The sequence below is a fragment of the Catharus ustulatus genome, chromosome 4 (assembly GCF_009819885.2).
Source record: "Catharus ustulatus isolate bCatUst1 chromosome 4, bCatUst1.pri.v2, whole genome shotgun sequence".
In the NCBI taxonomy this organism is placed as follows: Eukaryota; Metazoa; Chordata; class Aves; order Passeriformes; family Turdidae; genus Catharus; species Catharus ustulatus.
The window spans coordinates 15,303,599-15,317,428 of NC_046224.1; the positions used below are offsets into that span (position 1 = coordinate 15,303,599).

Sequence of the window (13,830 nt, forward strand, 5' to 3'; positions counted from 1 at the left end):
GCTCTATTTAGATAACTGTGTTTAAACCAAAACCAAATACAGTTCAGATATGCAAGTGTGCTCTTCATATTTTCTTTAGGTCTACTGTATCTTAACCCCAACCCTCTTTTCTCTGCAACCTTTTCCCAAGATTTCATTCCACTACAGTCCCTTTTTGTCCAGTCTGAATTCCTCCTAAACCATGGTGACTAGCATTTGCTCTTGTGTAGTTGTGGCTCTCAGAGGCAGCTAGCCAAGACCAAGCATTGTGCACAGGGATTTAAGAAGAATTTAGGCCAGATGAATCTAGGCCACAGGCTTCACATTTTTTATGACCAGTGCTATTGTAATACTGGTTTTGCTCCTTATTTCAGTCGTGATACTTGGAAATCCCCGAAGAGTGGACTGTGTGTGGGTAAAAGTACATGTGCTCACAAACCTTCATGTGTCTGCATTATTAGAGAAGAAAAAAATCTTAATACTTAGCTTCCCCAATGGCTCTTTGAACACATAATACTTATTTCCTTTTGAATCATCCAGTATAAGTCTTTGTAACTAAGCAAATTCTGTTTCGTGCCTTGCATTTACTGTTGTCAGTAAGAGTGTGAAAATACAAAAACTATAATAATATTGTACAGATAATAATATTGCCTTATAGCATATTTAATATTTCAGAATTTTAAAAATTAAATGGAATTTTGTACATCTTGTACAAATACTGTCAAATTGTATTCCTGATTACACATAAATATACTTTAAAGACATGCTAAATTTGCAATCAAATGCCGTGAAGTTAGGATTAAGAAATGAGAATTAGGTTTACTTAATTCTTACTAGCTGACTATATTTTTATCATAGATTTGTTTTAACTACAATGTCTCCACTGTATCAAAGTAATTTCTTTTTAACAGAAAAACACTTTTTTCCCCATAATCTCATGCTGTTTTAAGTAAAATTTATTTCTTGAAAGAAGAATGCTTGGACTGATACACAGCATAAAAATTTCTGCCCAGGTAGTTATAGTTTGACAAAGTTGAAAGCAATTGAACAAAGAGCCTCTAAATGAAAAATACAAGACTAAACTTAATGAAGGAAATGCTACCAGAACCTTTTAAAATTAACTAACTTGGTCTTTGTTACATTTTTCTTTGTTCAGATTAGTTTAAGTTATAAATAAACAACTTTCTAATACAAAGAGGAATGTATTTCTCTTGCATTTTGTGTATAAAGGTAATTTCTAGTATTTTTCTAGGAATCAAACTGGTTGGATTCTGTTAGACAAGACCATTAACAGGTGACTGAGATGTTAGTTTCATCCTTTTACTGTTTCCAGGACAGTTAATATCAAAGTCCTTGTATTACAAAGTATCCAGATATCCAATAGAGATTGTATATTTAATTTGCCAGAAATCTAAATTCCAAGTGTATCTACCTGACTGAAATGTTATATGAGTTTCTGCAATTACTTACAAGACATGTTTACAGTGTCTGTGGCATCAAAAAGAGATGGAAGAAAGCCATTAAATGTTTTCTGCTTTGCTCTTGTTGCTGGAGGAGACTGAAAGGTGCTCCTATGTTCAGAGCTGGTAGTGATTCCTAATTAAATCCTGAAAAAAAGGTTAACTGTTTGCCTGTGGCTAAGGCTGTCCGTGAACGTTTTTCACTGCTTGGTATTAAATAGCTATTTAAAACAGAATACAGAAAATACAAGTAGAATTTTAATGAACGCATCTTCATAGTGTGTCATATATTTATGATGCATACTGTGCATTTGCATTGTGTTTAGGATCAAATTTAGGTTTCATTGCACATTCTTGGCTACTGTTGGCAATGTCTTTTGGACTAGCTAAGATTTATTATCCAGATTTTCCACTAGGGGAACCTGGAGCACATACAAGAGCTGTTTCAAACATCAGTCCTTACTTGAGAATATACTCAGTTGTGCGCAGAGGCTGTCACAAGTGATTGCTTAATGGAGGGCTTCACAAACTCTAATTTTTGGTTTTTTTGTCTTTCTAGGGAAAGTAATTGATGTTGATCAAGGAATTATTTGTGAAAATGTTCCTATAATTACTCCGAATGGCGATGTGGTGGTTTCCAGACTAAACTTCAAAGTAAGATGATATGCAAGAATCTTCTGATTGTTGCCATCACATTAACATAAACAGCACAGAATTCATATACCTTATGTTAAGTACTTGGAGGAGCATATGGATAAAAGGGGAAATCCAGAAAGGTAGGCATAGTAGCTCAATAGAGGCAGACATATGTAGTTTGTCCTGCTCAGAGAAAGAAGAGGGAGGATTTCTGTTGCTGTTGCCAGGTGAAAAACTGATGTGAGATTTTCAAAGGTGTTTATGGGAGTATGCATCCATCTTTAGTTAATTTCAATCAAACTGGGATGCTTTACTCACAAAGGCTCCTTTAAAAGTCTGAGGCCACTGCAACAGTGAAAAAATCAAACCCATATTTTTTCTTGATCACCACAAAGAGCAGTGTTAACTAATAGCTATGATGGCATAGTTCACAAGTCCATTTGGGGAGCATTCACTCAGTAGAAACTTGTATTATTTTAAAAAACCTATTCCAGACACCTCTTGGTACCTGTTCACCATTTTAATGAGCGACCTTAACTGATTTATTCTCATATGTATTCTGATCTGGTGTTCCAGTGCAGATGTTGTTATTTTTAAAAAGAGTTGATGTTATCAGAAATAACTGTAACAATTCTGGCAGATTTTTTAATTTAGCTAAAGCAGGATGATCCTTTTCCTCTGAATTAGGAACTAAGAGGAAAGGGTCCTAGCTATGGCAAAACTTGAAACAACTTCAGTGTAGGAATTTCAGAATTTTAAAATTACAACTTTATGATCAATAGCTATTTCTATTAATTCATTTGTCTCAAGAGACAGAAACAAAGAAAATAAAGAAGTCAGTATATTTTTATAAAACATAGATAATGACATTGTGAATAAACATAAATATACACTCATATATACACAGGATAATAGTCAAATGAGTTAAAAAAATCTGGGCATCACAGCAAAGTTAACATAGGTAATTAAGTGGGAAATGGCAATTTGAAATGAATTTTCCAAATCACTTGATTGGTCTCCAATGCATGCAATTATCACAGATAGGCACAATACTGCACCCTTGGACCTAATCTGCAGTAGAACAATTGATTCTGACTGTGATGTGTTGACACTGTAATATAATAATATTACATATTGCATTACATGAATATAATAATATATTGCTATAAATATTACTACTATTTACTACTGTAAACATTGATTATAGAGATACTCAGATATAATAGAAATTATTTTCATTATCTCAACCCACATATTTTATCTAATGCCACTGCTTCCAGAATAGTTGCATGAATACATGCAGCTTATCAATGAAATTGGTTGATAATTTTATATAAATGCTTATGTGACCCCTTTCAGGGGGTCTTAGACTCTCTTGTACCACATACACTGTGTAGTAACATCTTTGCATTTTCATCCCTCTGCAGGTCGAGGAGGGAATGAATCTTTTAATCACTGGACCCAATGGCTGTGGAAAGAGTTCACTCTTCAGAATTTTAAGTGGTTTGTGGCCTGTGTATGAAGGAGTTCTCTACAAGCCCCCTCCACAACACATGTTTTATATACCACAAAGGTATGTGTCTTGCTGAAGGTGATGCCTCTTATCTGGTTAAATTAATTTTGACCCTTCTCCTCATATTTCTAATCTGTGATGTATACGTCCAAGTTGAAAGGTGCTAAGCACAACCTCAGGTGTGTGAAGTGTGTTTATAAAAAGAGATCTTTTCTCCTTGGTGTTTCAATGTCATAAGTCGTTGGAAAGGGCTCACATATACTTGTGTTGGAGCCTGTGTTCCTCAGATGGCTAAAGTCCTGGATAATTGGGATCATGGGAGCAGATTGGAGCCTGAAAGAAGTTTGAAATAGACCTGGTATATCTCAAATCTGATTTCTTTTAAAAACCAAGGATCGAAGCAAGTGAGAGTGGTTTGATTCTTAAGTGTCAAAGTAACCAAAAACTTTCACACTGCAAGAGCACAATCCAATCCAACAGCAACTGCAGACTGCCTTTTTAATAATATGTGCTCATTTCACTAATGGAAGCTTGGCTTTGTTGTGCTTTCTTTGTATTCTGACATGCCGTTGGACTCTCAGTACATACTCTTATGCAATTGGTTCTAGAGTATCTCCTTAGAGACCTTTAACTATGTTGTTTTGCAAAAGCAATGTCAAACACTGCATCTTTGCTTCCTGTTAGTTCATTTCTTCCCATGGGCAAAAGAAGTATTCCTGATAACAGTTTGTAGCCTTGTTTAAAAACATATTAAGATGAATGGAATCTACTGAACTGATCAGCAGATTTTCCTTGCTGCAGGTGAAGGTAGCAAAGAACACTGCTCTATGATTTTTTTCAAATATCAGTATAATTTATTGCTAGCCATTGTAATTTTTCTGATTCACTCAAGACTTTTATTCAGAAGTTTGGAGCAAAATACTTATTAAATGTTTTTCAAGACATTTCAGAATACCCATTGTGTGGAACATTCTTAAAACTGGTATACTCAAAACAAAAGCTAATCTGAATTTTTTCTTGAAGAAGATCTTGAGTTTCAACCACTTCCTTCCTCTATCTGATCCCAACCCCTACTCAGATCAACGTCTGTGGTTGGCTTGCTTATAGCCCTTTCCCTTTACCTAGGTTCCCTTTATTCTGTGAGAGCAAACAGACTCACATTCAGGCAGATTTGCCAAGGAGCTGGTTGAGGGGATTGCATCATATCTGCTGAGTTTTCATTTCCATAAACGTGGTTCTTTCTTAGCTGCTTCCCCTAACTTTGCAGTGCTGAAGAGTTTGCCCAGTGAACCTCTTCTATTAAACATTTCAAAAAGTTTTAGTCAGAATTCACCCAACGTTTTTGCAGCCCTCTGTGACCAAAGCCGTGCATTGACAAATGCAGTCCATTTCAGTAGGATCCCCAGCAGGAAGGGTTCTGCTGCAATGTCCTTGCAGCATCCAAGGGACACTGCCTTAGCTCAGCTCTGTGACTCTTCATGAGCTCTGTGCTTCCCTTCCTAAGGGACAGAGCAGTGTCTGGGTAAATGGGGCAACAGTGTGTGACAGAGAGGGCTCTTCTGTAAAGGTGCTACACCTTGACTGTGGCTGAAGGTTCTGAAGTCTACTCTGGAGGACAGTTCAGCTGTGTCAGGGTGTGTTTTGTACACTCAGAAATGTGGCCTGTCACTCATAAGTGTATTTGGACAGGGACTGAGTAGGGATTTCTGGGTGAATGTGGCTAAAGGGGTTGATAAAAGACAGCAGTTTGCTTGGCTGTCCTTGAGGATCTCAAATTGGTTTTTTGCCACTGCATACAGAGTCTTCGATGAATATCTGAGATACTAAGAATTACTTGAAGGGTATCCAGTTTTACATTGAAGTTTGCACATTCAGGACAAGATTTGCAGCAGATCAGCTGGAATTTTAGGGATTTTGTGTTGATTGCCTTACATTGTCCAGGTTTTTCTTTTTTTTTTTTTTGCCTGTAATCTACCAGTGAGCGTTTTAAGAGTTCTTTTATTTGTGGCCTCAATAAATCACACATTCACTCAGGGTTTTTTGTCTGTCTCTGGCTCTAGTATACATTTATAATTTTTGTATTTGTTTTTACACTGTCCTGAAATCCCCAAATTAAAGAGGTTTGTTTTGTAAGGTCCTGCTAGTGCAACCATTTTGCTTATTAATGCTGTCCAAATTGCTGCTTTATCAAGATTATCTTCTGTTTGTTTATTTTTGTTAGACATAATTCTGTGAATTCTGGGCTGAAGAATAGAGTGTCCTGTCTACATTCCAGCATGTTTGCATTTCATCATAACTTTAGGGAAAGTTGCTTCTGTCAATCTGGAAAGAGTTCTGGGAAGTGTTTCAGACTGACAGGATCTGGGAGGTGGTAGGATGGGATCAACTTGGCATCAGCTTACCTCACTGTTTTGTTTGGTGAGTAGGTGAAACTGTGGTACAGCAGAAAGCTCTTGAATTGGTGGATGTCCACCAGAGCAGCAAGTTAGGATGACTTCCCTGGGTTTATGTACATACATTACATCTCTGGTCTAAGACACAGCAGATGACTTTCCATTAGTGGACACAGTTACCATTGAAGCATCTGCATTCCTGTGGCTGAGTTTAATTCTGCATCAGCCCATTTTGAGTCAAGTATGGGAAACCTCATCTGCAGATATGAATGGTGGAGAACATAGTGACTACTGAGTGACAGAATGCTCCACAGTAAAAGGGAGCTCACTGAAAAGATTTGTTTTCTTTTCTGTTTTTTAATGTTCCAGCATAGTATTCCAGAAATGTGTGGGAAATCATGTGTCTTTTTCAAGTTCAAAAGCTACATACAAAACTATGATTTATTAAATATGAATTAGCTCCAAATTGTATACTCCAAATTTCATCCACATTGCAGGCACTTTGTAGTTAGCAGCATTACTTAGTGGTTTGTAGGCTTTAAAACAGAGCCTTAAGAATCCCTGTCTTTTTAGGTTTTTAGATTTCTTAGCATAATTATACTCTTTTTTGTCTTTTGCTGTGAATCATTGTGAGGGCATTTTTTCTCCCCTTAAGTAGGACTAGGCCTTGCAGAATTTATCTGTAACCAGTCACAGTTCTAGTGGATGCTGATGGCACAAACTGCTCTTTTGGGGGCAGAATTAGAAAAGCCCAGGAATTTCAGGGGCTCTGCCGCTGTCCCTGACAGGCCTGTCCAAGAGGACAGTGTGCAGAAGGGGGGCAGGCAGGAGAGAAGGAGGCTTGAAGAGCCCTTAAGCAATCCAGCATCATTTGGTGCCTGAAGCAGCTTGTAGTTTCAGTGCTAGGAACTGGTCAAACCTCAACAAAGTTCAGGTCTCATTGGAGACTTAGTAACTGGTAGAGTGTATCCCTTCTACTTCTCTCTGTCCCTCTTTTGCAAAGTAAAATTCATTTGTGTTAACCACCTCTTTGCATTCTTTTTTGAATCAACTGACCAAGAATGTAGTGTGAATGAAAAAATAAGCACTTGTGGCACTCTAATTGGTAAGGAGTCATGGTTCAAATCAAAATCCAGAAATATAATTTTAAATAATAGATAGTTAACAAAAGTATGCAGTGGGTAACATGGGTACTGATGCTGAAGATATGCCACACACAGAATCACAGAATCACTAGGTTGGAAGAGACCTTTAAGATCACAAGTCCAACCCATGCCATAATAACCCCTCAACTAAACCATGGCACTGAGTGCCTCATCCAGTCTTTTTTTAAACATATCCAGGGATGATGAGTCTACCACCTCCCCAGGCAGACAATTCCAGTACTTTATCACTCTTTCTGTGAAGAACTTTTTCCTAATATCCAACCTGTATCTCCTCTGGTGCAGCTTGAGACTGTGTCCTCTCATTCTGTCAGTTGTTACTCGGAGAAAGAGACCAGCCCCACATGACTACAACCACCTTTCAGGGAGTTGTAGAGAATGACACGTGATGTATCTGAAGCACTTCAGGAATTAGCCTTTCAAACCTTTCTGAAAGTCGCCTATTTCTCCAGACTGCGCCCTAGTTCTACTCTGTTGATCTTATACTTGGGAGGAGACTCCATCTTCATGAAACAAGAGAGCTGTGGCACACAATTCCTCCTAGCATTTACTCTAGCTTTTCTTGCTCTCCAGTTAAAAGTCTCAGCTTTTTAAGATGTAAGGAAACAGATTGTGTGCATGTTGGCTCTCATTTCCTTAGTTTGATATAAACGCCAGCAGAATTGCACACCTACATACTTGCAGGTTACCTTGACAACAGTACGGGAATATTCTTCAATATCTCTGCACTGTAAGTAGAAGTAAAGCTCTAATTACCACTGGGTTATTGGTATAAATTGTTAATCATTTTCTGCCTACTGTGTCATATTGTGTTATTTGCATGAAGGAATGTCTCATGCGGTCTTTGTTAGTTCCATAACCTTTGATCATGACTCTCAAGTCTTCCTAGCACAGCACCTATCTAAAATGTCCATCAGCATTTTCTCTTTCTTGAGACCTGATTATCAGACCCTGGAGTAATACATTTTACTTCTTTCTCCTCATCCATTGTCACTGTTCTTTCTCTCCAGCTTGCTTTTACTGTAATTTGGGTATTTTTGTGAAAGGTGTAGCATGCATAGTTTCTTTATTATTCTGTGTGCCATTCTAGTAGAAGACCTACTCACTTTCTCAGTAGTCACAGCAATGGCCCAATTCTGTATTCTCTGTCTTGCTAGTGCTCATTCAAGTAGCTCTCTAACACTTCTTTCTTTCAACACCAGTATTATCAAATACTAAAAGGGAGGCAACCAAAGATAAACTAGTGTCAAATGTTGTTTGTTCTTTGTCATTTAAAATTTATGTACCTATATCTTGCTACCTTCTTACTGATGCTAGGACAGTATGGAATAGAACAGTTTAGAGGTTTATTTAGCCCTCCTAAGCTATTTTGCATACATCTGCTCTATTTCTGATATTTTATTTGGGGTTCATTTACAAGTCTTCTCCTGTCTGGCATTTTTCCTTCTGTATTCTAAAAATATCCTTGGATACAAAACAAAATTACATCAGCCACAGAGATGTTTTTCCTCTCCTTAGCTCTACTGAGTTATCCAAATGTCTGATGTGATTTGCTTCAGGTAGTCCAAGGATATTCATCATGTGGATGAATGAAGCAAGAAAGTCTCAGTTCTAAGTGATAAAAATAATAAAGTGATAGAATAAAAGTAAATTTTAGATTATAAGTAGATGAAAACTTGAAGATTATAATGCAACACAAATGTTGTTTTAAGCATGAAGTAGTTAGTAGTGGCCACTCTCATCCTGAAACAGTTCTTGATTAGTAAACAATTTAATCTTGCAAAATTGCTGTGTTTCACTCTCAGATACCCTATATGACATATGGAAGTTTGTGCAAATGGAGTATGTATCTATATGGTTCTTCTGTATCAGATTACTTTGATGTTAGTGTGTGGTCTGCTGTAGAAGTAGCCTGAACTAAGTGCTGTGCAAATACCCCTATATAAGTTCTGTTGCCTCATCTCATTTAGATTGGCGCAGATGTCCCTGTCCCGTGTTGTATTTTGCATGTCCTAATTTGTTGTCAGCTAATATTGCTCTGTCTTTAACTATGATCTTTTTAGTTGAGTCAGGTGGAGTTAAGCTATACTCTGCCCATGCCAACACTGCACCAGTGATTGTCACTGCATTTTGCTGAGAGTGCATCCTCACATCCACTTGTTCCTTCAATACTTTGCCATCAGTTCATGTCATGCTCTACCTGCTCCCTGGCACACTGGATCTGTCTTTGGACTTGCTTTTATCAAGTTCATGATGCTCCTATTCAATGTGTTTGTTTCCAAAGTTCACCACTTAACTGACAGATGAGAAGAAGGTCTTTGGTAGATAAGCATGAAAAAAACCATGACACAACACACTTCATACTGTGTGCAATAGTTTGCATACTATTTTGATATAGATATGCTTTAAAGATTACCTGTTATTTGTATCTTATTTTTCTTTTGAGACTAATCAGTTCCAGACAGCTTTCCTCAGTTCTGTTGCTTGTTAGAAACTGTGGCCTGGCATCTGCGAGGGCTTGTCAGGCTCTCCCCTTGGCCAGAGCATAGCTCCTTCATTTCATCTTTTTGGCGTTCCTGTAGAAATGCCTGCACTTACCCTTCCTGATTGATGAAAGTTCCATCTTGCCTGATCTAGAACAGAACAGTTCTTGCTTTGCTGCCCTGTAGGTTGGCTGAAGCTTTGCCTACCAGGAGCTCTGTGAAACCTTTCCATTTCCACTGGAGGCTCACTCAGAGTTGTAAAGTTTAAATGTTTATTATTAGATCTATGTGTTGACTGCTCCCAATTACTGGCAGTACCTCTTGGTAGGACACTGTGTACAAAATTCACCAGCACTGATAGTCAGAGGTGGGAAATGGTTTTGTGGATTAGCTGCTACTCCCCCTCAAGCCATGGCAGGTGTCTTCTCTACTGGCCAGACACAAGACTTCTCTGATTAAAGCACAGTTTACAGGTATTTGCTGTTATTTGCTGTTATTAAGGAAAATGTTGCATAAATTCCAGATTGAAATATATAGTCAATTTGCTGCATTGAGGTTTACCTTAGGTCTAAAAAGTATTTACATAAATCCAACATTTAAGGGCTACTGCTAAACTGATGTTTGTGAAGGACTTCAGCATTCCCTGGGGTTTGGTCCCTCAGTGCCTTCAGACTGGTGCATGTCTGGAACAAGCTGTGGCTATGGGAGATACCAAGAGGACCAAATGTGGGTGAGGAATTGAAATGTGTTGATGCATACTCAACTTTTACTCCAGTCATCTATCTATGTGCCAGGCTGTTTATGAAACTTCATTTAAAAACTAGGAAAAAAAAGCTTTGAGCTTTTTAAAAGTATGTAGTCAGGTTAAGCTTGACAAACATTTTATAATTACAAAGCCATTTACAAGAACTGAATACATGGCTAATCTTTATAGGATCTATTCTGCAAAACAGTGGCAATCTGTTTAATCTGTGTTAGGTTTATTTTGCTGATACAAGCACCTCATAGCATCATAGCATGCCTTGAGTTAAAAGGGGCCTTTAAGACCATCCAGTTCCACCCCCCTGCCAAGAGCAGGGACACCTTCCACTAGATTGGGTTGCACAAAGGCCTGTCCAGCCTGGCCTTGAACATTTAGAGGAAGGGAGTATCCACAACTTCTTTTGCCTTTAAAATTTAGTTTTGATACCAGTGCCAAGGAAGCAAATTCATCTAGAGGTTAACTGAGAACTCCGTGTAGCTTAGCAGTGGTACAGACAAAGTTGCATGTTAGGGAGTAATCTGGTGCTTGCATTTACATGACCTAGTTTCTGCACTAAGCTCCCATTACTCCATCCAGCTTGAGCAGTTACATCCAGCTTAATGCACCTGCCCTGCAACTGTGCAACAAAGGATCTTTGACAGATGAACAGAATGGCAACTGTTTGCTATTTCAGTAATATTTTACCTAGGAGCATCATAAAGCACGCTTCAAATGCTTTATGCATATTGAGTAATGAGAAACAATTTGGTTACATAACAATGGGAAGCACTGGGAAGCATCAACTATGAAATCTGCCTGACATAAAAAGCTTGATATGAAATGACCAAAAGGATGCTGGCTTTTGTAAGGGAAAGACAGCTGAAAGCTCTAATAACAACTGGTATCAACTTTCCTGGGAATAAGTCCTTTCTCCTCCTTCCTATTATAGTTTTTAATCAGAAGCTCCATTATGGTGCCTTATGCTTTTAAAAATCCAGGTGGTAGGCATAGCCAACACCTCCTTCTTGAGGAGAAGGTAGTATTTATTTCCATGCCCTTTAGGCTTTGCCATTTGTCTGTACCCATGTCCTGGACTCCAAAACTCCAGAACTGTGTCCCATCTCCAAAGTCATTCAGCCTTCTCCCAGCTTCTCCATGGTCTGCTCACTCTGACACGTTTCTTAGGTTCTAGTTCTGTGTTTGACTGCCTGCAGACTAAACCTGTTTGCCCAAGACCATATCCAGATGGCATTTGAATATCTCCAAGGATGGAGATTCCCTAGCCTCTCTGGGAAACTTGCTTCAGTGCTTTATCACCCTCACAGTAAAAAATTGTTCCAGATGCTCATATGGTGTCTCTTGTTTCAGTTTGTGCCCATTAGCTATGATCCTGTCACTTGACACCAGCAAGAAGAGCCCAGCTCTGTCCTCTTTGCACCCTCCCTTCAGGTACTTATATATGTTGATAAGATTCCCTTGAGACTTTTCCAGGCTAACCACCTCCAGGTCTCTTTCCTCATAGGAGAGCTGCTCCAGTTCCTTGACCAGTTCTGTGGTACTTGAATCCCATGCGATGCAGGAGCCCAGCATTGTGCAGCATCAGACAGACCTCTAGTCACAGCACAGCATATGCTGTACTTGGGCCCATCTGTGCTAAGGTTTCTTGGCACTGTGGCCTTGAGCACTCTGGTAGGATTTTCTTAGGAGTAAACAATGCCATTTGTCAGGTCTACTGTCAGACCAAAGGGTGTTACCATGAGAACATGCTGCTTCACTTCAAGATAAAGACAAGGACAAGCCAGTGGTGTAATTGCTGGTGCCAAGTGGGAGCTGCTTGCAGGCTCCTCTGTGAAGATTAGTTGACAAAGTTTATCCTGCACCCAGGAGATAAGTGCAGTGCAGCACAGGCCTGTAGGCCAAGGACTGTTGCAATCCAGCACAGTGCAGCAAAGTGTAGCACAGGCCTGTGGTCACTCAAGGCAGCTGTTGCACAGATCACCAACTCCATAAGGCACAGCAGTCTTGCAGCTGGGGTCACTGCAGCTGCTTGGCCTGTGTCCTAGGAGCAGCTCACTAGAGGACACCATTGACTGCAAAGAGAGTGAGGGGTAATTAGCTCAGTCTTATGTGAGTAACTTCTAGGTGAGATGAGTCTCTCCTGCTGACAATGCAGAGTAGTCCCCACAACACTGGGTTTTCACTTCATTGTTCTTTAGCCGTTAATTATGTCATAGTCTCATGGGAGAATGTGGCAGGTGGGATTTTTTCTGCAGTACATCATGTGTGCATCTACCTAGCTTAGATGGGAGTGTGGCTTTCCCAAGAGGGAAGACTTTTCCAGACTTGGTTATTTGCCTGGCATCTTGCATTAATTATACCCTCTCAATCTTAGTTTCTGCTTATTGCTGCAGCTCCCTTGAAGAGCTGTGTCACATACCAATAATGCTTATAAAATGTCTATAATAATGTTCCATGTATCCATATACATAGTGTGTCTCTATTCTGGCTGTCAGTGCAATGCAGTGTTACGCAGCAGATAAAACAGGAAGTCAGTGCAGTGTGTGGCTTCTTACTTGTTGGCAGGTGTTTCACTGCAGACACACTACTGCTCTGTGAATACTTGTGTATTCATATCACAGTGCATGGAAAACGTTACGCCATGGACAACTAAAAAATCCAGAGCAAAACCAGCCTTTGTTCTAGAGGCTTTGTTGTCTGCACTTCCTCTTCTCTGTGAAATAGGGTGTCACTTCTCATCTACAAAACTGTGAATAATTTGGGATCATTCTAGAAGAGGGAAATTGCCTTGCTCATTGTGTTACACTTCTGTGATAAAACTCAGAAACACCTCTTAGGCTGGAGTATGCTTGGTAGGACTGACAGGCTAGAATCTTGTCCAGAACAGCTCACTGTTCTTTCTTCAGTTCATTGATCTTCATGATCATCCATCCAGATAATCTTTTATCAACAGTACTGCTAGAGGTAGTTTAAGAAAAGAAGAGTATTTTCTCTTCATTTGATTGATTTGTTGCAGATGGTATAGTTATTTCAGAATGCATTAGCTACTAAAATTCTGTAGAAATTGTTTGGGGTTTGATTTTAATTAAATGTGCATTTTTGTGTGTTTTCTCTGCCTACCACAAGATACAAACAGACTGAACTGGATAATTGTGTGAATTGCTCACCTTAAACATTTTTTTGCCATCTGACCAGTTCTAATAATATTCTGTCTATGATCTTGGTAATAGAGAAAAATCATGAGGTGAGATGAAACCTGAGAATGAATAGCACTTTAAAGGCTTATTTTACCTTTCAGTTTATTATTTGCTCCTAGATTGTTTTCTTGCAGAAATGCGCACAGCTTTTTTGCATTAAAACAAAACAAAACAAAATACCCACAGAGTGATTAATGTGATTTTTTTCAGCCTTTGATACAAGATTCTAATTATATACATTGAGAA

General features: G+C 38.8%; 1 protein-coding gene across 1 annotated transcript in view; it reads left to right on the forward strand.

Moving 5' to 3' along the window:
• Nucleotides 1-13,830, forward strand: part of ABCD2 (ATP binding cassette subfamily D member 2) — a 41,773-nt gene that overhangs the window by 11,060 nt on the left and 16,883 nt on the right. Inside the window, exons 5-6 of the mRNA XM_033057988.1 lie at nt 1,999-2,093; nt 3,503-3,648. Coding sequence (XP_032913879.1) covers nt 1,999-2,093; nt 3,503-3,648 — 241 coding nt within the window. The remainder of the gene's footprint in view (nt 1-1,998; nt 2,094-3,502; nt 3,649-13,830) is intronic.